This window comes from Ahaetulla prasina, chromosome 6, assembly GCF_028640845.1.
Source record: "Ahaetulla prasina isolate Xishuangbanna chromosome 6, ASM2864084v1, whole genome shotgun sequence".
NCBI lineage: Eukaryota > Metazoa > Chordata > Lepidosauria > Squamata > Colubridae > Ahaetulla > Ahaetulla prasina.
The window spans coordinates 46,289,697-46,314,804 of NC_080544.1; the positions used below are offsets into that span (position 1 = coordinate 46,289,697).

At 36.9% G+C, this 25,108-nt stretch overlaps 2 protein-coding genes across 2 annotated transcripts in view; one reads left to right on the forward strand and one right to left on the reverse strand.

Annotated features, from left to right (window-relative positions):
* Positions 1-4,311: 4,311 nt before the first annotated feature.
* On the forward strand, positions 4,312-18,924 carry LOC131200660 (deleted in malignant brain tumors 1 protein-like). The gene is made up of 8 exons (XM_058187770.1): positions 4,312-4,400; positions 6,517-6,555; positions 7,547-7,858; positions 10,355-10,372; positions 12,633-12,650; positions 14,178-14,489; positions 16,003-16,032; positions 17,120-18,924. The coding sequence occupies exons 1-8, from the start codon at positions 4,331-4,333 to the stop codon at positions 17,146-17,148; spliced, it is 828 nt and encodes a 275-aa protein (XP_058043753.1). The 5' UTR covers positions 4,312-4,330; the 3' UTR covers positions 17,149-18,924.
* The window catches only part of HTRA1 (HtrA serine peptidase 1), a 44,663-nt gene continuing 38,299 nt past the window's right edge, over positions 18,745-25,108 (reverse strand). The window contains exons 7-9 of the mRNA XM_058187764.1: positions 24,837-24,894; positions 23,661-23,756; positions 18,745-19,609 (exon numbers count right to left, since the gene is read on the reverse strand). Of these exons, the coding sequence (XP_058043747.1) occupies positions 19,441-19,609; positions 23,661-23,756; positions 24,837-24,894 (323 nt within the window). The 3' untranslated portion in view covers positions 18,745-19,440. The remainder of the gene's footprint in view (positions 19,610-23,660; positions 23,757-24,836; positions 24,895-25,108) is intronic.

Sequence of the window (25,108 nt, forward strand, 5' to 3'; positions counted from 1 at the left end):
TACCACCCCATTCCAAGGGAAGGATAAGGCAAAATTCCCATTTCTTCCCCACTCTGAGGCCAGCCAGAGGTGGTATTTGCCGGTTGTCTGAACTACTCAAAATTTCCATTACCGATTCTCCAGAACCTGTCAGAACCTGCTGGATTTCACTCCTGCTTCAGACCCATAGTGCAAAGAGTTCTTTGGAGAAAAGTCTAATGCTGAGAAAAGTGGAATGAACGAAAAGAGGATGACCAGCAACAAGATAGAGAGACAATGAAGGCACATTTGAAGAGCTGAGGATCAAATTAGTGACAGATCATCATAGAGACAATCTGTGTGGTCACTGAGAATTGCTATCCTGCTTTCACTTCATTATCACTATCATTCTCATCCTCATCATCCTCATCCTCATCCTCATCATCAAATAAATGGCAAAATGCTACATTTAAGATTCAGCTGTTAACATAAAGTAGTATTTAATATTTGACTCTATTCAACATTTGGCAACATGCATTTTATTTTGTTGATCTCAAATGTTACATTTTGCTTGTGCCTACCAAATCAAAATAGTTAAGAAGCAATAGCAAATATTAATATAAACCCAGGTTATTTTCAAACATTAAATGGAGCAACTAGAAATTTTGATTAATTCATATAACAAGTTTGATTGTCCTCACTTTCCGCACAAGCCAAAGTCCTATCCAGGATAGCTTGGTCAGGCTAACCATAATAAGATAAGGAATGCAGAAAGTCAATAACTGACAGAAGAATTTGTAGGCAGTCCCAAATCCAAGATTTCAGCAGATAAAGAATGTACAAAACCAAAGTCTCAAATATGCCCCCCTCAAAAGAAATCAAGAATACTGATATCAAAGTAATATTTGATGCAAAGACATTGTGGGACCATCATTAGGAGTTTTGACATTAAGCCTGCAAAGATGAAGCCTTTGCTTCAAATGTCAACCATTAAGTCATTTAGAATAAAGTTCCTGAATGGAACTTTCACTGCCCATGTTCCATTTAAAGGAGAGACCTATTACTGAAACCTGCCCTATGTACCTGAGTCTCAGGGGGAACTTCATCCCCTCTGTCCAACTTAGGCTAAACCTATCTTGAGCTTTCTACTTTTGTTGCTAAAGTATACGACAGTGGTCACCAACCTTTCTGAAGATAGGTGGTGATGGGGAGGAGAGGAGACGGTTTCATGTGCTCTATTTACACAAACACAGCTTTGCGCACACGTACACTCTCACCCGCTGCTCGAATGGCCCAATTCCCAACGGGGCATAGACTGGTACCATGCTATGTACTGGGAGTTGGGGACCCCTGGGATAGAAGATCATCCAGGGTTGCTGCTGCTGCTGCTCCTGCTCCTCCTCCTCCTCTTCCTCTCTTGATCTTAGCCTAAGAGCATGGCAGATTGATACTATACACTCCTTTCTTTTACACATAAACTAGCCATTTCACAGCTTCTGTATTATGTCTTAGCCACCTTCTACCTATCTTCCCCCACCATCACCTGCAAACCTTTCCCCAACAGCTTCCAACTGGCCTTAGGCCTGATCTGTACCAGGCCCCATACACTCCTTCCCAATTACTTATGTTTTCAGTAGCCAAATACCATTCTGGGAGCTGTAAATATCACTGATGCTTCTGGAATCGTGCCACATGGCCATGTAATGAAGCATCCACTCTAGCACTCTTGAAGGTCTTAGAGCTCTCCAAAAGGTGGAGGGTGTTTGGCTTGGTGGGGTGGGAATCAGGTCTAAAGCTTAGAAGGGGAGGATGCAAGGTGGGGGGTGTGAGAAAAGGCATGTGGGGATCCAAGGGGAAGGAAACAGAGCACAGGGTGTCATGGAGAGGAGACTTGGGAGGGCCAGGGCAGGTGAACCTGGCCCTGTGCTAGGCCTCCAAGGGCCTCCCCCAACTTTCAGGCACCCTGTGTTCCACTTAACAACTTCATGTTTATTTAATGATTGTATTGGGAGAGCAGGGATGGGAGATCATTAAATAAGATGCTTCACTAAACAGACATTGGGACATGCAGCTTTAATGGGCAGGCTTCATTACAGCTGTATCTCAAGGACTAGCTGTATTACTAATTTACCAAATTATCTTGGTATCACACATCTGATTTAATAGTATCAATAGTCAGACTAAAGAAAACTTGAAGAAAGAAAGTTTGTTTGTTGAAGAAAACAAACTTGTGGAAGTCAAATGTTAAGACAACTCTGGACATAAAATTTAAAAGTCTTGGCAAACTGGTTCAGTTCTACTGAGCAAAAGTATAACGGAATAATAAAATAATTAATCCAAAACAAGCTAAATCTTTAAAACTTTTCATTTCTTTGTTAACTTTTGGCAAGTATTTCCTGCTACAGTTACAAAACCACATTGGGGAAAAATCCTATGTGATACATTTACTTAAACAAGATTTCACAATATTCAAGACACCATTATAAGATAAGCAAATGAGCAGGGGAAAACACCAACGGACAAATACTTCCTTATGTGTCGTGGCATCATTGACCTTGTAATCCTGGAACAGATCTTCATATAACTATTTTCCAAAAATAAAGAAATGGTCATTTTACAGTTTAATGCACTTTTCTGTATAAATTTTAAGAATCTGGAGATTACTTAAAACAATTAAGAAAGTGAGGAAAACTGTTTTAAAACAACCAAGGTGAGGGGAAACAACAACAAACTTTTTTTCATCATAGTTCAGAAAACCAAATTCAAAGGTCTTGTCTTATGACAAAAGTATACCTAGTCTGATATGAAAGCAATCGGCAAAGTTAGCATTAAGTAGAAGACTCAGACTTCTAGTTATTTCTCTTGATCTTAGCCTTCCAGTGTGTTACAATGGAATGAATTACACAACCAGCCATTGACCATGTGAACTAATGTGCAACTTCAGGTGTGGCAGAGTAAGCAGAAATGTTCTTAGGGTGAACTTCTGTCCTCTGAGCCTCACAGAGTACAAATCTTGACTAATAGTACATAGTGCACCACAAAGAAGGAAGAACATTAAGGTTTGTATACACAGGGTTGCACTGAAGTGTGTTTGTAACTTGTTATATGTCTAACTGTTTTGTCTGTGCTCATCAGTTGATATTGTGTTTCTGATAATTTCTAAATGAAGATAACATAATAGGTTTCCTTATGTTATATACTTTTTTTTTTTTATACCCCGCCCTTCTCCGAAGACTCAGGGCGGCTTACAATGTATAGGGCAATAGTCTCATTCTATTTGTATATATTTTTTACAAAGTCAACTTATTGCCCCCCCAACAATCTGGGTCCTCATTTTACCTACCTTATAAAGGATGGAAGGCTGAGTCAACCTTGGGCCGGGCTCGAACCTGCAGTAATTGCAGGCTTTGTGTTCTTAATAACAGGTCTTAATAACAGGCCTTACCAGGCTGAGCTATCCGGCCCTTGTAAGCACACATCTAGAAAAGACTATTTTAAGATAAAGATCAGACTTTAAGCAACCTCTGTATTTTTGTTTGCACAGAAATGAGGCTTTAGCTTTTGTCTCAACTAAAGGACATATCCAGGAAAGCATATCTAGCATTATAATGCTGATTATTCAAACTCTCCAATAGTATCCTAATCACTGGAAAACAAAGATTTTAGTTCATGGACACTTTGGGGTGTATCCTGGAGATTTTTGGCTGCTGATCACAAAAATGACCTGTAATTGAACCTCTCAACTACTAGTTTATTAAAAAAAAAACTTCTGTTTTTGTCAGAATGATTTAACAAATTTCCTTACACAGGTTGACCACCTCATTTTTTGTGCTGACATTGTTAACTGTCTTGGTTTATGAGCATGAGATTAGAAAGGTGTTTCTTTGGGAATCCATCAATGCTGGCTGTGTATTGTTGAACATTTCAGTGAGATGCTTCAGACACTGAGTACAAATGAAAATCATCAGCAAAACACTTTTAGCTCCTGGGAACTCATACAGCCTGTTTGAAGCATTATGCCATTAAATACATTATCGTCATTAAAAGTTAATTTCATATTTCTCAAGGTTCCTATGAGATACAGTCATTCTGAAATTATATTTGCATTCAGTTGGAAGGGGTCTATCATAATTACCAAACGATTTTCAGGAAGCAAACTTTCAAAAAAATGTATTGTTCAGTGATCAAGGATACAGCTGTCTTTGTGTGTTTGTGTGTGTTTGTGTGTGTGTATGAGAGAGAGTGTGTTTTAACTGACCTCGTTCTTTTCTTCTTTTATTATTGGCAAAAGAAACAGTAAGCCACTCCCTTAGACACTCAATGTATATAAGAACCCAAACTGTCTTTATACAGAAGGAAAAGACCCAGAAGAATGTATACTGCCATGGAACCCACCCTGTTTTTAATGTTAATTGCAGAAGTATTTCAGGATATTGGCTCAGGTAACATACCTACTATACATCTATACTGAACTCTGGAAGGTGGAAAGTTTTCCAAGGGCAAAGATTAGAATGAAATTAGCATCAGGAGTAGGGAAGAGCAGATTTAACTGCCAATGATCATCCTGATATGATTGCACAAGGGCTAACAGTTTTATTATTTTATTATTTAATGGTGGCATTTAATACTTTTTAAAGACTTTGAATTTAAGAAGAGGAAATTCAGGCGGTAAATGTGTAAGTCTGCTGTACCTAGGACCCAGTTGGTGAAGTTGTGAAATCCTTTGCATATGTTACCAATATAACAGTGGCATGCCAGCAGAAACCCAAATTTGCTTTTAATTGGGACTAGCAGATTTGGGGAACTGTGGGTTTGCAAAAAAGAAAAAAAAAGGGAGCAACAAGAAAAGAGATGATTAGTGTCTTTCCCTACTACTGCTGTTCTATTTACGCCCAGTATTTATTTTTATTAGTTTAATGACACGTGAAAGCGATTAAAAATGCTGTTCAAATATGGAGCATTGCACCTCACCAATTTTGCATGCAATTGACTAACTGATGGTTTGGGAATCACCACTTGTGGAAAGGAAGAAAGGGAGGGAGGGAGGGAGGGAGGGAGGGAGGGGGGTTCAGAGGGAGGTAGGGAGGAAATTCCAGACTCTGTAGGCAATCAGTCAGTGAAAACTTATTATCATTGATTAGTCCAGAATAAACTATAGCACAATATTTAGCCACACAGAAAACCTGTATTTGCATCTGCCAATAAAATGAAAAGAATAAAATATATCAGGTGCACCATGTCTGTTAGTTCAATAATATAATAACTGAATAATATAATATAACATGATGTATCTCGGGTTCTCAATCTCCCTTGAACTATAAAGACAGATCCAGGGTATCCAGATTTGGGGTATTACAAAGCTAATCCTATCATTATTAATGGTAAATCCAATGTTAACTTCTTGTATAAATTAAAGCGCTTAGAAATATAAAAATAGTATTAAATATTACCACTGAAATTTAGGGCTACTTTTGGACAGGAGCCACTGTTAAGAGCGATAAATAAAAAGTAGTTTTGAAATAAACCTTTTTGCATGATAATTGGCTTGCAAACCTTATTTATCAGTAAAAGCTATTTATTTCCATCTGATTCAATTATTTTTTAAAAAGATGGGAATCAAATTGCAATCCAAAATGAATAAACCAATTGGATTTATTTTGGACTACTATATCTGATCTGGAGAAATTCCGGCAACCACAAGATGGCAGCAAGGAATGTATAAGGTAAAGGTAAAGATTCCCCTCGCACATACGTGCTAGTCGTTCCCGACCCTAGGGAATGGTGCTCTTCTCCATTTCAAAGCCGAAGAGCCAGCACTATCTGAAGACGTCTCCATGGTCATGTGGCTGGCATGACTCAATGCCAAAGGCGCACAGAATGCTGTTACCTTCCCACCAAAGGTGGTCCCTATTTTTTCTACTTGAATTTTTTATGTGCTTTCGAACTGCTAGGTTGGCAGAAGCTGGGACAAGTAACAGGAGCTCACCCCGTTACACGGCAGCACTAGGGATTTGAACCGCTGAACTGCTGACCTTTTGATCGATAAGCTCAGCATCTTAGCCCCTGAGCCACCATGTCCCTAAGGAATGTATAGAGCATTTTAATTGCCATCATGGAGTTGGCCAGATATTTTTTCACCCGGATGTGGTAGCTTTACAAATATAAATTTCTAGTTGAATTAGTGCAAGCACAAAATGTGAGTATTGGGTTTCAGTAGATTTTTTTGGTTTTACTTCTAATGACCGACTTTTACAGCAAGTATTAATATGGCAAGGATCCCTAACATTATATTACTATAATAATAATGGATTGCTCTCCATTTTTTTACATTGGACAGGTACTAAAAGTAAAGATTTAGCTCCCCCTTGTGGAACTATGCCTTATGCCTTAATTTTGAGGAAACCAGATTTTGATTGTTTCAGTCAATGTTCCTGCGTATGAATTCAGTATTCTTTGTACAGGGCAATCAAAGGGTTTGAATGCATTTGGAAATTATTATCATAATAGCAATGATGGTGATAATTATTGAATTATATGCTTTTTTAAATCTCAATTTAGTGTCAGCTCTATCTACCACGGCGACGCCTCCAACTCCAGGTTAGTGTGACTGTATACAATACTAGGTTAGTCTGATGGAATGTCAGACTAACTAAACTAAAAAAAAATTTTTTTAATCTTAGCATATATAAATCTTATATTTTATACCTTCTTATCTTTAGTAAAGTAAAATGAGCGTCTAAGGAAAATGTACTTTTTGCAAAGGCAAAAATTTCCCTTTGAAAAACACAACTTTCTTTTATATCACATCCCCGAACACATAATCAAAATCAATCACAGGAAGATTCTCATTTAGATATTGGGAAGAAATTAGTCTGGTGCACATTTTAATGAAAATTTTCTATTATTTTGTATTTTTAATCTAATATGCCTGTTCAAAATTGTATTGTGAAAATTGCTTGTGAAAATTGAATTGCAATGCCATATTCTTATCCTATTTGTCCATCAAATGTTTATATTAAGGAAGCACAGATTAGGAAGCATATATATTGGTGCTAATGACATTCAAAAATGATTTGTATTTGAGTAAATTTCTTGCAAAACATTATTGTTAATCAGAAATACATGCAAAAATATGTAGAACAGAACTGTGCAATTGTAAAACATGAGAATTCAGCTTAGAATGAGATGTGAAACTTGGATGTTTGTCACCGAACATAAAGCAAAATAAAAATAAGGCACTTCCAGGATAGCTTGGGAAAAGGAAGTACTTACTGTAAGTGGTTGGAATTTTCTCTGAGTTTTCTACTACCCTTCCTTAAAAATAAATACATATAAATGCCTACTATTCTGCAATTTAAAACTCACTTTGCATTAAAGTAGTGTTTGAAGAAATTTTCAGTCTCAAGGTACTTATACAGTATGATAGTTTTCCAGATGCTGGCACTATAATTCCTAGAATTCTCAGGATACTTGATGTACACCCAGAATCAGGGAAGTCTATTCTGTGAAATGAAAGAACTAAACCTACTCTATTCTTTTCACTTCCAGATGTAAATAATACTAATCTGTTCACTCTGGTCTTGCATAGGACTGTCTCTCAGACTTGCCGGCACGTACAACTATTGTGAAGGACGTGTGGAAGTGTATTATGAAGGAGCCTGGGGAACTGTCTGTGGCAACAACTGGGATATAAAAGATGCTCAGGTCGTTTGCCAACAGTTAGGATGTGGGAATGCTGTAGAAGCCCTGTCCTGGCCTAAATTTGGCTCAGGCTCAGGCAAAATTGTCTTAAGTGACGTACAATGCAAAGGAGATGAATTTCTTCTATGGGATTGTGAGAACTCTGGATGGGATGTGCATAACTGCAATCATCAACAAGATGCTACTGTTCTCTGCACAGGTATGTGCGGGTTTTCTTAAGTCTTGATTTTTACTGGAAGTGTGGAATCAATATGATTATTCACTAAATAGTACTGTAGAGCAGCAGCCCCCAACTTTTGGGCACCAGGGACTGGTTCTATGGAGAAACGTTTTTCCACGGACCAGAGGGAGTGTGTTTTTGCATGCTGCTTACATTGTTTGCAAGACCTGGTTGCTGGCATGCCACGGACCAATGCAGGTCCATGGACTGGGGGGGTGGAGACCCCTGCTGTAGAAGCACTCATGGGATAAGATGGTTCCATAACTACAGATATCTATTTTATTGTTTCTTGTTGTATTAGTTGCCCAAATCCATTAGACTTTGAGCGGCATACAAAATTGGAAAATCCATAAAACTAAAATACTAAAGAAAAACTAACTTGTAAACAACAAAAAGCAAACAAAAAGCACAATAATGCTGATACATCAACCCCAGGCCTAGGAACAAAGCCAGGTTTTAAAAGTTTTCTGGAACCCTAGAAGAGAGAAGTCTGTTCTTATCTATTCTTTTTCAGAGGTTGGGGGCAGGGGTGAAATGCTCCCGGTTCAGACTGGATCATGAGATCCGGTAGCGATGGAGGCAGGTATTTCAGAGAACTGGTAGCAAAAATCCCTGCCCCTCCCCACTGCCCAAGCCTCGCTGTTCCTCTTTTCTTTTCCCTGAAGCTCTCGGTGGTGATATAGCTGCAAACGGCCTTAAATGACTGCTACGGCATTGCAAAGGGCCGCACTACAGCTGATCAGTGCCTCTATTTTTAAAGAAGGTAGACCGGTGCAACCCAAAAAAAAGGCAATTGGTAGCCCTCTATTTTTAAAGATGGTAGACCGGTGCCTCCCAATAAAAGGCAATTGGTAGACTGACGCCTCTATTTTTAAAGAAGGTAGACCGGTGCGCTCCCAAGTTTTGTATACTTTATTATTTTTATTATTTATTATTATTGGCCATGCCCATTCAGTCACCTGACCATAAACGAACACCCACCAATTAAGCCACGCCCACAGAACCGGTAGGGAAAATTTTTAAATTTCACCCCTGGTTGGGGGCCATGACAGAGGAGGAAATTAGTCACTTGAACTTTCAAGGTGATCAAACTACTCCTTCACTTACAATGGAAATTGGGACCAGAATTTCTGTCACAAAGTGGGGTGGTCATAAAGCATGACTTAGAGTGGGCAATTCCTGCACACATTAGTCCCAATTGCTGTTATTAACAGAATCCTAGTTTAAACTATTAGTAGTGTCTTACCAAATGTTACACTAAAGTATGTGAAATCTGGGTTTCCTCAAATGTCTATGCAACCTTTTTAGTGATATTTTTAGTTAATTATTCAAGATGATTAGAAAGAAGAAACAGAACAAGCAGCTGAAGGCAAATCTTGAATGGCCCTTCCACATATCCCCTATTGCATACTGTATGGTCTATTGGTTGTTGCCTTTTTCATGATAGTTCCCATGGCATTCTGCTAATATTTGGATAACTATGAACATATGAAAAGAGAGAATCGTGTGGGAAGTTCTGATAATTTATCTGTCCCCTAGGAATGGCAGAGGCTTATTTGAGAATGTCTGGTATAATCAAATTCTTCTTTGTGAAGGCAGGATTTCAAACATTGTTTGAGCAATTACTGATTAAATTCTAAGCAAGATGAAACCTTATTACATAAAATGGTCATTCTTAATTGTTCAGCTCATCAGTGTAGAACAATGCCATTCCACAACTCTAATGTCATTGACATTTCCTACTCTTTCAGTTGCTATACAATCCAGAAATAAACTGTAGAAGAGTCTCAAACACTAATCATGTTAAGATTAAAATCTCAAGAGCAATCATGATATGCTCAATTTGCTCAGTGCTGGCATTTGATCTGAGTTTGAAGGCCATTCTAAACAGGTTCAGTGAACAAAACACAAGCAAGTCTCACTTAACACACCACAATAGAAAACAGCAACTCTGATACTAAACAATGCAGTCACTTAATGAAACATTACATGACTGTGCCCAGCTTAATTTCTTAATTAATTACTGCTTCAGTAATTAAGAGATTAGTCTGTGCAACATCATGTGATCATGGCTTGCAACTTACTGTAGGTTTCCCCACTGATTTTGCTTGTCAGAAGCTGGCTATGAAAGTCACAGATACCAAGCATGTGATTGTGGGACACTGCAACCATTGTAAATGCATGCCAGTTGAGAAGCACCCATATTGTCATCATGTGACTGCAGAGATGTTCTGATGGCCACAAGTTTGAGGACCAGTGCCATGAGAATTCACTGAACAAGGCAGTCATTAACCAAGAAGTATCTGTAATTTTTTTTCTCTTACTTATCTTGTTTCCCTCAGTTCAGTTTACTATTTGTGCTAAGCAGTATCTGAAGCAAAGATCTTAAAATAAAAAAGTTTAAACAACATCCATGTGGTAATGATTAATTAATCATTAATGCTTTAATTTTATAAAAACGGTTTTTTTTTACAGATGAAAAGTATAAACCAGGTATGTAAGTCTTCTCTTTCATTTTTATGAATATTTTTGTATGTTCTTGCATAATAATAATGTACCAAACTGTGAAGCATCTTATCAAAGCGAGTATCCTCCAGTTTTTTGGGATTTCATCACTACTGGTGGGAAATAGGTTGCAAAGGGCTACTTTGGGAATATTTTTACATTAAAAGTCTTCACAATAATAGTATTAATGATTCACAGTTTGGTATGAACTTTTGAATGCTTGTGATTTTGCAGGTTCTATGAAACTAAGACCATCATAAAGTATAGCTCTTAGGGAAGAGTATGAATAAAACCATTAGTAGATATTACTATGGATATGATTAATTCAAAATTCTGAAATTCTAGTCAGATATGATTATTCTACCTTCAAAAGTAAAGTGCATTGCTCAGAACCAAATGAAGAAAGCAAACAAGTATGAAATTAACATGCCAGTGATAGAAGTCTGTTGACAAAGTCATAATCAGAAACCAACATGGGTTTGGCGAAAACAGATCATGCTAGACAATACTTATTTTATTCTTTGATGACAAATTAGCAAACCAGCAAAATGCTGTGGATATAATTTACTTGGACTTTAGTAAGACATTTGATAAAATAAACCACAACCTACTACTTGATAAGATAGAAAAATGTGGGTTAAACAGCATCACTACCAGATGGATTTGTAACTGGCTGACCAACCACACTCAATGTGTAGTCTTTAATGGTACTGCTTCTATATATATAGAGGGAAGTATGCAGTGGGGGAGCCCATGGCTCTGTCTTAGGCCCAGTACTCTTTAATGATTTATATGAGGGGATAGAAAGGGAACCCATCAAACTTGTAGATGACACCAAGCTGGCAGGAATAGCCAATACTCCAAAAGATAAGCTCAAGATACAGAAGGAGTGCTAGTGGACAATCATTTAAATATGAGCCAATGTGCCGCAGCTGCCAAAAAAGCAAACACAGGCCTAGACTTATTAACAGAGATACAGAATCAAGATTATGGGAAGTGTTAGTATCACTTTATAACACCATGGTAAAACAGCACGTAGAATATTGCATCCAGTTTGGTTGCCATGATATAAAAAAGATGTTGACACTCGAGTCTAGAAAGAGTGCAGAGAAGAGCAACAAAGATGATTAAGGGACTAGAGGCTAATATGTAGGAAGAATGGTTGCAGGAATTGGGTATGTCTAGTTTAATAAAAAGGACTACAGGTGATTTTATAGCAATATTCCGATATTTAAGAGGCTGCTACAATGAAGAGGAGCCAACTGAAGGAAGAACAAGAAGCAATTTGTCTCCAGAAGTTGTGGATACTCCAACAGTGGAGGTTTTTAAGAAGAGATAAGACAAAAATTTGTCTGAAATGGTATAGACCAATGATGGTGAACCTATGGCACGTGTGCCAGAAGTGGCACGCAAAGCCATCTCTCCAGGCACACCAGCCATCACCCGTTGCTCTTCCAGATTCCACCGCACACATGCACATGGCCAGTTGGTATTTGCATGTGCAGGAGCACCCGAAACAGGAACAGCAGCTCTCCGGTGTGCATGTGTGCACTGGGAAGCTCTTCTTCCAGTTTCCGACACTCCCCCATGTGCGCACCTGGAAGCTGCTCTTCCAGTTTACAGTGCTCCCCTGTGTGTGCACACACTCCTGTTTCGGCACTCGGTGCCGAAAAGGTTCGCCAACACTGATATAAAGCATCCTATTTGAGCAGAGGGTTGGACTAGAAGACCTCCAAGGTCCCTTCCAACACTGTTATTCTGTTACTTCCAACTTCTAAAACAAAATCTATTTTTTATGTGAACAAAAAAAGATGAATTTCAGCGAATTCTTCCACTAGGAAAGCTAGTGGCCTGCTATATTTCATTCACAAAAGCTAATGAAAAAGAAAAGAGTTACAGTTTAGCAGCAGCAGATGCAGTGATTCAGCAGACAAAAGTCCTATTTAGATCAATCTAATTATAGAAAACTAAAACCCGGAATTTAAACAAAGTTCTAAAAAGTTCAGTATTTGCATGACCTTTTACTATTGCAATTCACCAGCTGTTTTAGTTTTTAGTGTACATTGCACAACCTCAATCATGTGATGTTGTTAAATATTTGATTACCTGACAATATCTGAAGACGTTGAACTTTATTGCGGTGAAGAGGGAAATTGTTTTATTTCTTTGTGCACATGTGTGTGTTATCTGTAGATGTAGATGTAAATAGATTGCAGATTTAATAATCAAATTTTATTATATCTTCCAGCTGGAACAGAAGGAGATGGTGAGTCTGTGTTTAGGGTCTTTTCTTTTAAACAAAAGACAGGAGCTTTTAAAATATTTTGCATGAAATAAGTTTCTTTAAAACTTTCAGTAAACTATGAATGTACAAAGTTCAGCAAATGAAAAACCTCTGAATGTAATCAACATTTTAGTTCAGTTGATTCATTCAGATAAAGATTGGAAGTGAGCTGCTTGTGATCTCATCCTAATTTTACTTGTTTCCTAATTTTTGTGACTCTCTATTCTCTAAGGAATAGGGTACTATGGATTTATAACTTGATAAAACTTACTACTGTTTCTTAAAAGCAATTTAGAGAACTCACCCCTATTAAACTACATCTCTCTCTCTCTAGAGTAGCATGCATGTTAAAGAATTATTATTAAATATGAAAGAGTTCCACATTAAAAGCATAAAGATGTATTAAGTATTACAAAATATAAGACCTGTGGGTCACATATAACTTGATGGAGTATCCAGTGAACCACACAAATCCTCCAGTCCTTGAGACTTTCCGACATTCTCTTTGGAGTCTTTGGTCTTCTCTGAGCTTGGATGAGCCCCATCTACTCCACAATTCTGAGCTACAGTACATATATTTTCTTCTATTCTTCTCTTCCTCTCCCTCCCTGCTGACCTAACCCCTTTTGCTTTACCTGCTACTCTATTTCTGGCCAATCCCTCTCTTTTATTTGCACCTGCCCAGCCCACCTTGTTTGGCCTTTCCTCATCCCTGGCTGCTTCTCTTCTAGTTTCTCAATGCTGCTTGTCTAGTCTTCCACCAGATTCTACCCAGTTTGCCTGTCCTCCTGAGATCTTTTCACATCGCTCTCCCTACCTTTTCCAGACCTCCCATAATCCGGTAAACTTGTTGAAAAGGTTGCAACTTGTTTTCTATCCGCAACTTTAAAAAAATAATAATAAAAGTCACAATGACACCAAAGCTCTCTTTTAAAAATGATCATAGCTTTCCTGACTACAGGGAGTCCTCGACTTTCAACAGTTCGTTTTGTGACCATTCGAAGGCACAACGGCAATGAAAAAAGTGACTTATGACCGTTTTTCAGACTTACGATTATATGGCATCTCTACGGCCATATGATCAAAATTAAAATGCTTGGCAACTGAGTCATAGTTATGACGGTTGCAGTGTCCGGAGGTCTTGTAATCCTCTTTTGCGGCCTTCTGACAAGCAAAGTCAATACGGAAGCCAGACTTATTTAACAACCGAGTTACTAATTTAACAATTACAGTGATTCATTTAACAACCAAGAAAGAAAGGCAAGAAAGGACATAAAATGGAACAAAATTCACTTAGCAACTGTTTCACTTAGCAACAAAAAATTTGGGCTCAATTGTGGTTGTAAGTCGAGGACTACCTGAATTGACTAAAATTCAGCTCCCATCATTCCTCTCTTTTTGATGAAAAACAAAACCTTAACTTATGCATTTTTCTTAATTTTGAAAATATGTCTATAATCAGTTGTGCTGACAGTAATTGTTTTTGCCTTTTTTCCTTATCTGCTAAAGTGTTGCTTGTGCAGCTGGTGGGTGGCCCACACCGATGTGCTGGTCGTGTTGAAGTCACTTATTTTGGCAACTGGAGAAATGTGGTTTGTAGTGAAGCTTGGGACATAAGTGATGCTCAGGTTGTCTGCAATGAACTGTACTGTGGCACTGCTCTTTCTGCCTTGAGCGATGGCTCTTTTGGTAAAGGGAACGGCGGCCCTTTGATGACTAAAGTAGATTGCTCTGGGTCGGAAGATTATTTATTGTCATGCCCATATAAATATCGTCCTGCGACATGTGGAAATTACAACGATGCTGTTGTTATATGCTCTGGTAGGTATTTTCTTCTGCTTTATGAAAATTTTCAGATATATTTTGCACGTCATCCTTCTTCTTCAGGAGATTTTGTATTGTTTAGTCAAGTTATTTATTTCTACATTTATTATTATCAGTTATTCACAGTGCATAGCTCATCATCATGCATCATCTTGAAACTATTGAGCATATCAGTTAGTAAGATTGAACATTTCATTTATTAAATGGTGTATGCAAAAATGTTAAAAATAACTTCAAAAATAATCTCTCTTTTTTGGTAAATTTTAAAATGCTACTTAATGTTCAGCAAAGCTTCACGAATTACTAGTAGCTCTCCTTTCTTTGGCGCATATATTCAGCTGCAATTTAGTTTTTGTTTTTTTCATCAACAATTCTTTGTTTAGAATTGATCACAGATTCATTGGCAATGAACGTCTGTTAATATCTAATCAGAGTTCTCTAGAGATGGATCAGAAAAAGGGTTTTGTTCAGTGTAAATGTCCTTAATGTGTACCTGTCTAGTCTGCAGAAGGAGTTCTCCGCAGTTTTTTGCTCCATGGGTATTATTTGAGTCAAAATACATGGCATCAATAGAATCACACTGAGAGCATGATAAAAGTTTTTGTCTACAGATCTTTCTCAAATTAATATCAATTTTCAAGCCCAAGAGGAGCTATTTGTGATAACAGTTTGAACAACACTTTTACTTTTTTTTAGCTGGAATCTCAGAAAAGTCTCCATAGACCTTTTTTGCGATTCCATAGCTGCAACCATTACGTTGTCTTGAATAAGAGCAATCTTTCTAAGCAAGTTTGCTTTGCTATTAAATCAGCTCAGGCTAGAATTTTGAGTCTTCTAAAAAATTAACCAGACTGTTTTGTTTTTTTACCTAAACCATATGAGTCTTAACCAACTAAGTAATGACTAACTTTCATTAAAATTATTAGAATTATGACTAAGCCATGCATCATTGCTCAGCAAATCACGCCTGATTTTAGTTGGAATGGAGCTACTGTCTTGATAGTTTCCTTTGTTTGTTCCAAGAAATCCATACCCAAAATCTTAGCTGAAACATATTTTTCATATTAGTGGAAGATTTAAAATATTATAATAAAGGGTTGGCTTCATTACTTTCACAGGGATTTTCAGAGAGATAGTGTCTTGTTCCCTACAGGGAACGCAGGACTGATCCTGTAAAAAAGATCATTCCTGATATAGAAAGCCGCTACAAGTCAAGGCACTTATTTATCTGTCCCACCATCATAAATTATCCCTGGCAGGAATTTTCTAAAGACTCGTGCAAAAGTGTTACACTGATCACTTGCTTTCTCGTCTTTAAATTAAATCAACTGAGAAGTGAATCAGAAAGTTTCTGATGTGAAGCATTTCTCGACCATGAACCTATAGTCCTTTCTTAGGACATCATGGTTGTTTGAAAGATGATGGTGAAACTGACAATGATGGTGATGATGATTCTTTAAAGTTGTATATACATGTCCTTTTTGAGCACTCAATTTATCTCCATTTACAGAGTCTGGATTGAGACCAACTGGAATGCCAGGTAAGGTTACAGTTAGTTGTAATATTGTTGAAATTAATATATAATATTAAGTCTGATTACTAAATATTTTGTAATGACCAAACTCAGGGGAAGTAATATTTCCACACAGTCCAAATTGCCATTACTGCATAAGTTCTTCTGCATTAGGTTCAGGACATCCAGACCATCACATGGTCTAGATAGTTTAAGCTTTATAACAAGAGAAAATGCTGCTTCCTTGCCATAGGCACATCTGTAGGATTTAGACAGTGTGTCTCAATGTTGGTGACTTTCTAATGTATGGACTTCAAGTCCAAGAATTTCCCAGCAAGCCATAGGCCCTTCTCAGAAGATCTATGGTCTTACAGTTCTTTGAAAGATGATGGTGATGATTTAAAATTGTATAGAATAGAATTCTTTATTGGCCAAGTGTGATTGGACACACAAGGAATTTGTCTCTGGTGCATAAACTCTCAGAGCACATACAAACAACAAAGTGATAGGTCATACATCATAAGTCATAGTTACAATCATTAATCATAAGATACAAACAAGAAGTGATAAATCATAAGATACCAAAAGGAGAAGGTGGTAGGAAAGATGAGATGAGAAAGACGAGAAGTTGACAATACAGCCTACAACATGGGTAAATATCTTTAGGCCTATGCTGTGGGAATTAGGTGTTCAACAGAGTGATGGCACAGAGGGAAAAACTATCTTCATGTCTAGTTGTTTTGGCATGCAATGCCCTATAACAGCTTCCTGAGGGGAGAAGTTGAAACAGCTTATGTCCAGGATGCAAGGTCTATAGATATTTTCTAAGCCCTCTTTCTGGTTCGTGCAGTATAGAGATCTTTAATGGAAAGCAGGCTGGTTGCAATTGGTTTTTCAGCAGTCCTAACTATCTGTTGAAGTCTATCCCTGCCCTTTTTGTTTGCTGTGCCAAACTGTTACTGAGGTACAAATGACAGACTCAATTCTATAGAAATGTATCAGCAGATCTTTGGGCAATCTCAGCTTTCTGAGACGATGGAAGAACATTCTTTGTTGTGCTTTTTTTAATGATATACATGTTCTTTCTGAACATTCAATTTATCTCCATTTACAGGTTTTGGATCAAACCCAACTTTTGCTTAACAGGTAAGTTGCCAATTAATTGGGATATTAATAATATATAATAATATTAAGGCTGATTACCGAACATTTTGTAATGACCAAATTCAGGGAAGCAAAATTTACACACATTTGGAATTAGTTTTAGGGTTGGGGAATTCTTGAAATCCACACGTCTGAAAACTGCTAAGGTTGAGACACACAAGTTAGAGACTTTTCCCATTTTTTTTCACTCAGTTCTTCCCCCTAACCCCTTCGCCAATCTTCTCATTTTCATTGATTCAACATCAACTCCCTCTTAGATTTTTTTAGGAATTCTAAACTTTTACAGTACATCTATATTCCAGAAATTTGTCTTAAATATTTCCCAAGTGCATTTCTAAATTTTGCAGATGTTAAACAGCATTTCCCAGGTTATTGCATGTTCCTTGGGAAAAGATACAAATCCAGCCAGGGGTATATCAAGATCCTGTTGGGCCTAAACATGTGGGTTCCTGTTGGAATAATCCAGATCATCAGAATTATAAAGATATTCCATGGATCTATTTTTTAAAAAGTTCCAGGTAATAAGTGGCAGATAAGGAGTAACAATCCCTTAATTATTTTATTCATTTTTATTTATTACATTTTTATGTTTACTGATAGGATGTATAGTATGGCTTTTCAATTTGTTATTTGTTGTTTTATTTTTATTGATATTTTTGTACGCCCAAATAATTTTGTATGTCCTAGGCATACAGCCTATTGCATCTAAATAGAATATATGCCATAAACCCAGCTGGAAATGATAATAAAGAGAATACTTGAAGCAGGAACTATCAAGATTTGACAGAAAATTGTCAGGAAGTTCCTGCAAAAATGGTTTTAGTTGGCAAGTCAAAATAATCTACTAATTTAGTCATTTTGCACTGACTGATCAAATATTCCATGGCAGAATTCTTTCCAACCAGTTAATCATCTTCAGCTACAAACTAGTCATTGCTGGTTTTCTCTCAGAAAGTTTTCATATATTTGCACATCATAGTACATAATGATTCTTGGGATGTAATTGCCTTTCCATAAAACTATAGATTAGTGGTTTGATAAATTGTCAATGTAAACTGTGCGTTTCTCCAATTTCAGTACACTGACTTTGGAAGATTATGTTGTTATGCATTGACTGAGGAAGCACATGAATAGCTCACAGATCTGGAATGAACCATCAGCTGACTTCACATTGATCTATTAAGGTTAGGCTGCTGATGAAGCAAATCAGTGGCCTTTGATACTATGTAAAAGTCAACTCAATTAGAGAACATCCTGTACAATGACAAAAAAAAAGCGTAGACCATGAGCCTATTATATTTCTTACATTCACAATAGTACATCCTGGATGGAACTATCAAGGGACAGTAATGGGCTCCTTTATATGAAAATTATGAATAAAAGCATTGGCTTAATAGAGTAAGCAAGAATGTTTGTGCATGTGCATTACATAGTATATAGTAAAATCAATGGTATTTCATCTTCAAACTAGCCTTTATCTTAAAAAAATAGAACAAATTTTTATCAGCAATAACACATTATATAAGTGAAAGTGCTTTAATTATATTACAGTAGGTTTTTTTTAAAAAAATCAGCATAGGTTCAGGACTTGCATGTGTACAAGTCATTTATTTCCAATATTTTTATATTGTTAACAGTTGTATTTCAGGAAATATCAAGCTACTAAGAATGGAATACTGCAATGTAAGTTATACAGGTGGTTTACCTTGCAGATTAGAATGGATGATGGAGTAAAAATACATAAAAAATAATATATGGAGCTCAACTGTAGTCCTTGGTGATCTCTAGCTTGGATGCTTGTTTGCATCTGTTTCTTACGTAACTATATAACATCATCAGTGCTAGCGACTGTGGAGTTTGTTCCTTGTTTACATAGAGTAGTTTGTATGGTAGAAATGAAGTTTTCTCCTTGGTAGATCCTGGAGTAGGATATTACTTTCTGCTTGATTGTTTTTCTGGTGTTAAACCCTGCTTATCTGGGTGTAGGCTGCTGGAGAAGATGCATTCTAGTCTCTTTTAGCTTTTTTATTGTCTATTTTGAATTGTAGCTCAAAGAGCACCAAGGACTCCACAAAGAATACAAAGTACACAGTAAGAATAGCTGAAGTATTATCTTCAACACTTAACCTATTGAAAAATTACTTTATTTAGCAATACAATACCACTAAACATAGTTGTATAGTTGGTCAAAATCTACTGTTTTCTGTACCAGCACAGAGATAATATAAACAGTCCAGTGCCTGCTTGTAGCATGAAATCCAGCTCATGTCTCTAATGGTCAATTTCATCAGGAATAACTGTTACAATAATGTCCTCATTCCCTCTGCGTACTACCATACTGAGTGTGCTGTCTTTTTTGATAATGTCACTGACATCATTGGCAGAAATTATTGGTTGTCCATTAATGCTTATAATCACATCATTTTCTTTCAGGCCTCCTCTGAAATAAATGAGAAAAAAATATTAGCCTAATAAAAGACTCACACCAGCTTTCTATATCAAGATACTTCAAGATATCATAATTCAAATCAAGAAACTACTATTTGGCCAATCTAGTATATGTATTCTTACTTTGGGAAAAGAAAGGAAGTTTCCAGTGATATTAGACAAAACAAGTGTGAACATGCATCCCTTGATAAAGAATCCATGATTACGTACCTCTCATTGTAAAGTTTTGCCCAGAGTAAAGAAAGAGCTGATATAATAATTAATAATAATTAATTTGTATGTACTACATGCAACATATATAGGATGCTATTTTTGCCTTTTCTTCCTACTATGCCTCCTATAGCATCTTTATTGCCTTGTTGGTTCAACTCTCTCACTACATAAGCACAAAACAGTATGAGAGCCTTTGTAGTTTATATTTAGTTTCCTGTAACAGATTCCAGAGAGAGCCAACTGGTACAAAATGCAGCTATTAACTAATGCACAATTGTATGAGCTTATCATTTTATGTATGAGATAGATTAAAAATTAAATTTGAAACGGGGCCTATTTATAAAGGTCCACTTTCTGAGACAGACTGGAAAGATCTTTTATCAATTCCAAATTGTGAAATGCGTTTTCTTCAGAACTAATATTGATTTCATCTCTATAGGTTTCTAATGGCAGCTTTAAAATAGTCAGGTTCATTTTTAATCTCTGCTATTAACTGTCCTGAGGTTAATTGTTGAAAGACAGCATAAAAGCAACAAAATTTTTAATAAGAAAATAAGCAGATTTTGGGACATTGATTTAAAGTTGAAATAATAATTGTTCTATACACTTGTCTAATTGTTATTTAATTTATATAATATATAATTGTTAAATTAGAGAAGGGGTTAGTACTTCAGTGATCATTTTTAAGAAGTAAAATATATTCAATTTCCTTTTTTAAAGAACATTTTAAACATTTCCATGAAATAAACCTTACATGATATCTAACAGCTGCAACCTTTATTGCTTTCTTTTAAATCTATCAATCAAGCATATTGGTGGCACTGAAGCTAATGAGAAAAGTTCAGCATTCTTTCCCCACCTCATCTTGTCCTGTCTTGTAGACGAACTCCAGCTATGCCTTATGGAAAGACAAACCCATTTAACAGGCGGAGACATGAACCAACCCCCAAGCACAGCTATTTTATGTAGCCACAAAGCTTTCATAAGTTTTGCTTATGCAAAGAGAAATATCTTACACAAGCAGTTCTTTCAAAAGAAGCATTTTTCAGGAATTATTAATTTCTTGACAGCTTACCATTTACAGTGCTCAGGGAGATCATTAGCACGAAATGAAGAAAATGAAAAAACTTAATCCTTGCTGTAGGTATGACGGTTCCAGAAAAATTAGTTTAATAGGGAGTACACATTCATTAAACATTAATGTTTAATGTAAGGGTAAATTGTGATAATACTTTCAAGCTATATCTGAAGCTGAGAAGACTATAAAGAAGAAATGAAGAATTCTTTGAAGAATTAAGCCTTTGAAGAAATAAGCGCAGAGATTACCTGAATAGTAATATGTTTTGTGTGTCAAAAGGATGTTCATATGACTGCCATATACCCACATACACCCTTCAGTTCTGTTCTATTCAAGTTGCAAATTAGTTGTAACTCTGGTGTTGCCCAGAATCATTTTGAAGTCAGGCAGCACCAAAAATGAATTAAAGTAATACAATTCAGAACTCCGGGTTCTGGTTACTCTTGCCTTATATTTCACACAGAACCATCTAACTCAGGAGTGGAGAACAATAGCCCTTTTATGACTTGTGGTCTTCAACTCGCAGAATTCCTAAGTCGCCCATAATGGCTCAGGAATTCTGGGACTTCCGGCTGATATCATGGCGAGAACGGCTGGAAAATAGCGGGCTCCTCCAAGCCTTGCAAAATCCAGCCAGCAACTGGTGTCAGGAGACCCTATGGGGTCCAAGCCATCTTTTAGGGGTGGCAAAGAAAGAGAGGCGCTTTGTGGACCACGAGGAACTCGCAATTTCCTCGTTAGGTCTGAAGCAAGCTCTCCTGAACGGCAGCACGACGGCCATTTTTGGCTAGTCACAAGCTGGGACAATCGGGGCCACAAGATTTGTTCTGGAGTTGTCCGTGGACAAGAGTATTGAAGCTAGATGGGATAACCTTCAACTCTTTAAAGACTTAACTCAAGTTCAAGAATTTTTAAAAATACTTCAAGTGTTAAGGAAGCGGCGACTAGACACACAGAGAAGATTAAAGATTTTTGACATACTGTTTAATATTGGAATTGGGAGTAGGAGAGCCATCTACTGGAAGAAGAGGAACATTACAGTGAGAGAATTTTCAATGAAAGTGTGTTACCATATTTTTCGGAGTATAAAATGCTCCAGAGTATAAGATACACATTAGTTTTTGGGGAGGAACACAAGAAAAAAAAATTCTGCCTCTGCCTACCAGCTTGCATCGGTATTCATCTGGTTAGCATCCTTACAGCAAATAGCAAACAGCCTAGTCAGCTTCAGCACATTATCATAGCCTGATTCAGCACAAGCAACTGATTGGCGAGTGGATCGGCCTCCTGGAATACCTCCAATCAGCTGTTCCAGAGATTGTTACGGACCATCATCAGACTGTGCATCGCATTTTCAGCCTCCACACACCCTGTTTTTGGCCTCTGTGCATCATGTTTTTGGGCAGTTCCAGGCAGTGGAGATCAGTGCCGCTCCCTGCCACCTGAAACCACCTGAAAACGCGGCACACAAGGCCAAAAATGGAGTGTGTGGAGAGTGAAAACGTGACATGCAGAGGCTGAAAATGCGATGAGAAGCAGCGATCAGCAGCAATGTTCTGTGGTGATCCCTGCAGTCTGGAATGGGTCTAAAATGGAGTGTTTGGAGGCTGAAAACGCGATGCACAGAGGCCAAAAATGCGAAGCACAGAGGCCAAAAACGTGAGGCACGGAGGTGGTGATATGCTGTGGCGATCCCCACAGCCTGGAACAGGTCTAAAACAGTGTGCAGAAGTTGAAAATGTGATGTGTAGAGGCTGAAAACAGCCAAAGGGTGGTGGGGCCAGCGGGTGGCAGGACTACACTCCGTGTATAAGACGCACACAAATTTTCACCCTCTTTTGGGGGGGGAGGGAAGTGCATCTTATAATCCAAAAAGTACGGTAAGTCTAATACACATAGCAGAAGAAAGTAATCAGCACTTGGAAGAAGACTTGAACTTGCTTCTATTTTAGAAGACAATTTGGATATTTTGAAATAGTGAGCTTCTTTTCTTTTTTGAAGATTTTTAAGATGAACTAAATTGCAAATTAAAATTGCAAATAACTAAACTTTATTGAAACTGGTTATTGGATTGTGAATTTGAAAGATTGGAGGAAACAAGTGGATTAACTTGGACTTGCATTATTAATGTTATTTGCTAGAACCTTCTACGAGACAAAGAAGAAAGGTGATAGAAGAAAAAAGAAAAGAAGAAAAGTTAAATAAGACTTTAAAATCTGGACAATTGGGAAGATAAATAATTGGAAAATTAAAAGGCTGTAAAAATTAAAGAACTTTAAAGATTATAAATTTAGAGGATTTGGAGGTATAACTATGGGATTGACTAAATCTTATTAATAATTAGCTCTGTTGGAGTTTTTAAACACTAAGACGTTGGAACTATAGAGGGATATTGAGTAATTTTTATCAAATTGTTACAGAATGGACTATCAGGAGATAATAAAGGGATATGAAGAATAATTTTGATGCTCAAAAGTATTCCTTAATCTATAAAGAACAATAAGGAGACAATAAGGAGACTATCTAAAGATAAAGAAATGAATATAGAAGCTTCTCAACAACTGGTGGAAAAAGATGAAAAAAATTGCAACAGTTTTTTAATCATAACATTGAGGATCTAGGAGGTTTTCTCAAATATCTCAGAGAAGATTCTATTTTTATTAATTCCTTGTTTATTTATTTTATAAAGGTGCTTATCAAAGCACCTTGATAAGCATTTTGATAAGCACAAAACAAGAATTCTTTAACTTACATTTCAGCCGGTGTGTCTGGAATTACTTCAATAATATAGGCTCCGGAATTAACATCAGGGAAATCTTCATAGCGTTCCCTAAGTTCCTTAGCTTTACTAGAGAAAACAAAACACATGAATTGACTATTTAGTGAGAACATAATGATACGATCAAAAGATTTATAAAAGTAACAGCTATGTTTATATGCACCAGAAATAATTAAGTCATATAGCTTCTGAAATATTAACAAATCTATTAAGGCATAAACAAATAAGAGACAGGATTCTTTCACTTATTTACTGGAATAAACATTACTGTCCATGAAATAAAAATATCTTTTACTCACAAAATGGACAATATTTTGCCTAGAAGTTCATTAATGACTCACACTAAGAAGTTTTGTTTCATTTTTGCAGTTGAGTGAAAAAGAAACCAGAAATACATCAATCAGGTTTTTGTCAAATATATCCCCCAGAACACCCAGAACAGAATGTGACAACTTGCCACAACCAACTCACCCCAGGACAACTTGCTGCAGGTCAATTCAAAATTCAAAAATTAAATTAATTTCAATGGAACTGTGGCATTAATAATAAAATAAAGAATATCAATCCAGAAATACAAGAGTTACAATAATTTCAACAAAAACGTGATCACCAATAATAAAAGTAATTGAATGAAAGAATAAATACAGTGCTGAATTTTCCTGCAGTGAACTGGCCATGGTAAGTTGGCTGTGGCGAATTGTCCTAGATACCTCCCAGAGACTGGGTCCTGGAGTCAGGATGCCATCCTGCCATACATCAGGACAATCACTATGCCAACAGAATCCCAAACTTGTCTCCCCCAATCCAACATATAAGCATTCAAAATCAACTTATCTCTGAAGTAGCGTTCTTGACCAAGGTAAGATATCCTCTATTCAGAGCCACCACTACCCTCAGTGGCCCTGGCCTTGAGGTTGGTATAGGATCATGAAACATACCTTAGATTTCACACCAGGCAGACAAGGTTTTGGTGCTGTATGTCAGATCTACTGCCTTCTGCAGTAGATAGATCTGTATGAATCAGATATACTGTCTTGTGGATGGATTATGGATAAAAATAATGCTGTTAAAAATGGGCCTGGTATTAAGCATCAGGATTCTGAGTTTAGGAGTGCCTGCAATTAAGACTGTTGTAATTTTAGAACCTACCCTTGACTGAGAGACATCATTCGAATGCCAATGTATTTTTTCTTAGTTACAGCTTTTCCTGTTTCAAAAAGAAGAAAAAACATTAGTTTTGTATTATTCCCTCATCTAAAACAACAAAACAAAAAATTCTAATATACACAGATTGTGATTTGACAATGATCTGACAGAATAACAGAATAAACTAAGTTGGAAGGAACCTTGGAGGTCTTCTAGTCCAACCCTTGCTCAAATAGGAAACCCCACACCACTTCAGACAAATAGTTGTCCAATCT

Excerpts from the sequence above, each read along its gene's own strand:
- LOC131200660 (XM_058187770.1), top strand. The coding sequence starts at position 4,331 with ATGTATACTGCCATGGAACCCACCCTGTTTTTAATGTTAATTGCAGAA. Across the intron at positions 4,401-6,516 it reads ATTTCAGGATATTGGCTCAG|TGTCAGCTCTATCTACCACG; the intron begins GTAACATACCTA and ends ATCTCAATTTAG. Across the intron at positions 14,490-16,002 it reads TGCTGTTGTTATATGCTCTG|AGTCTGGATTGAGACCAACT; the intron begins GTAGGTATTTTC and ends CTCCATTTACAG.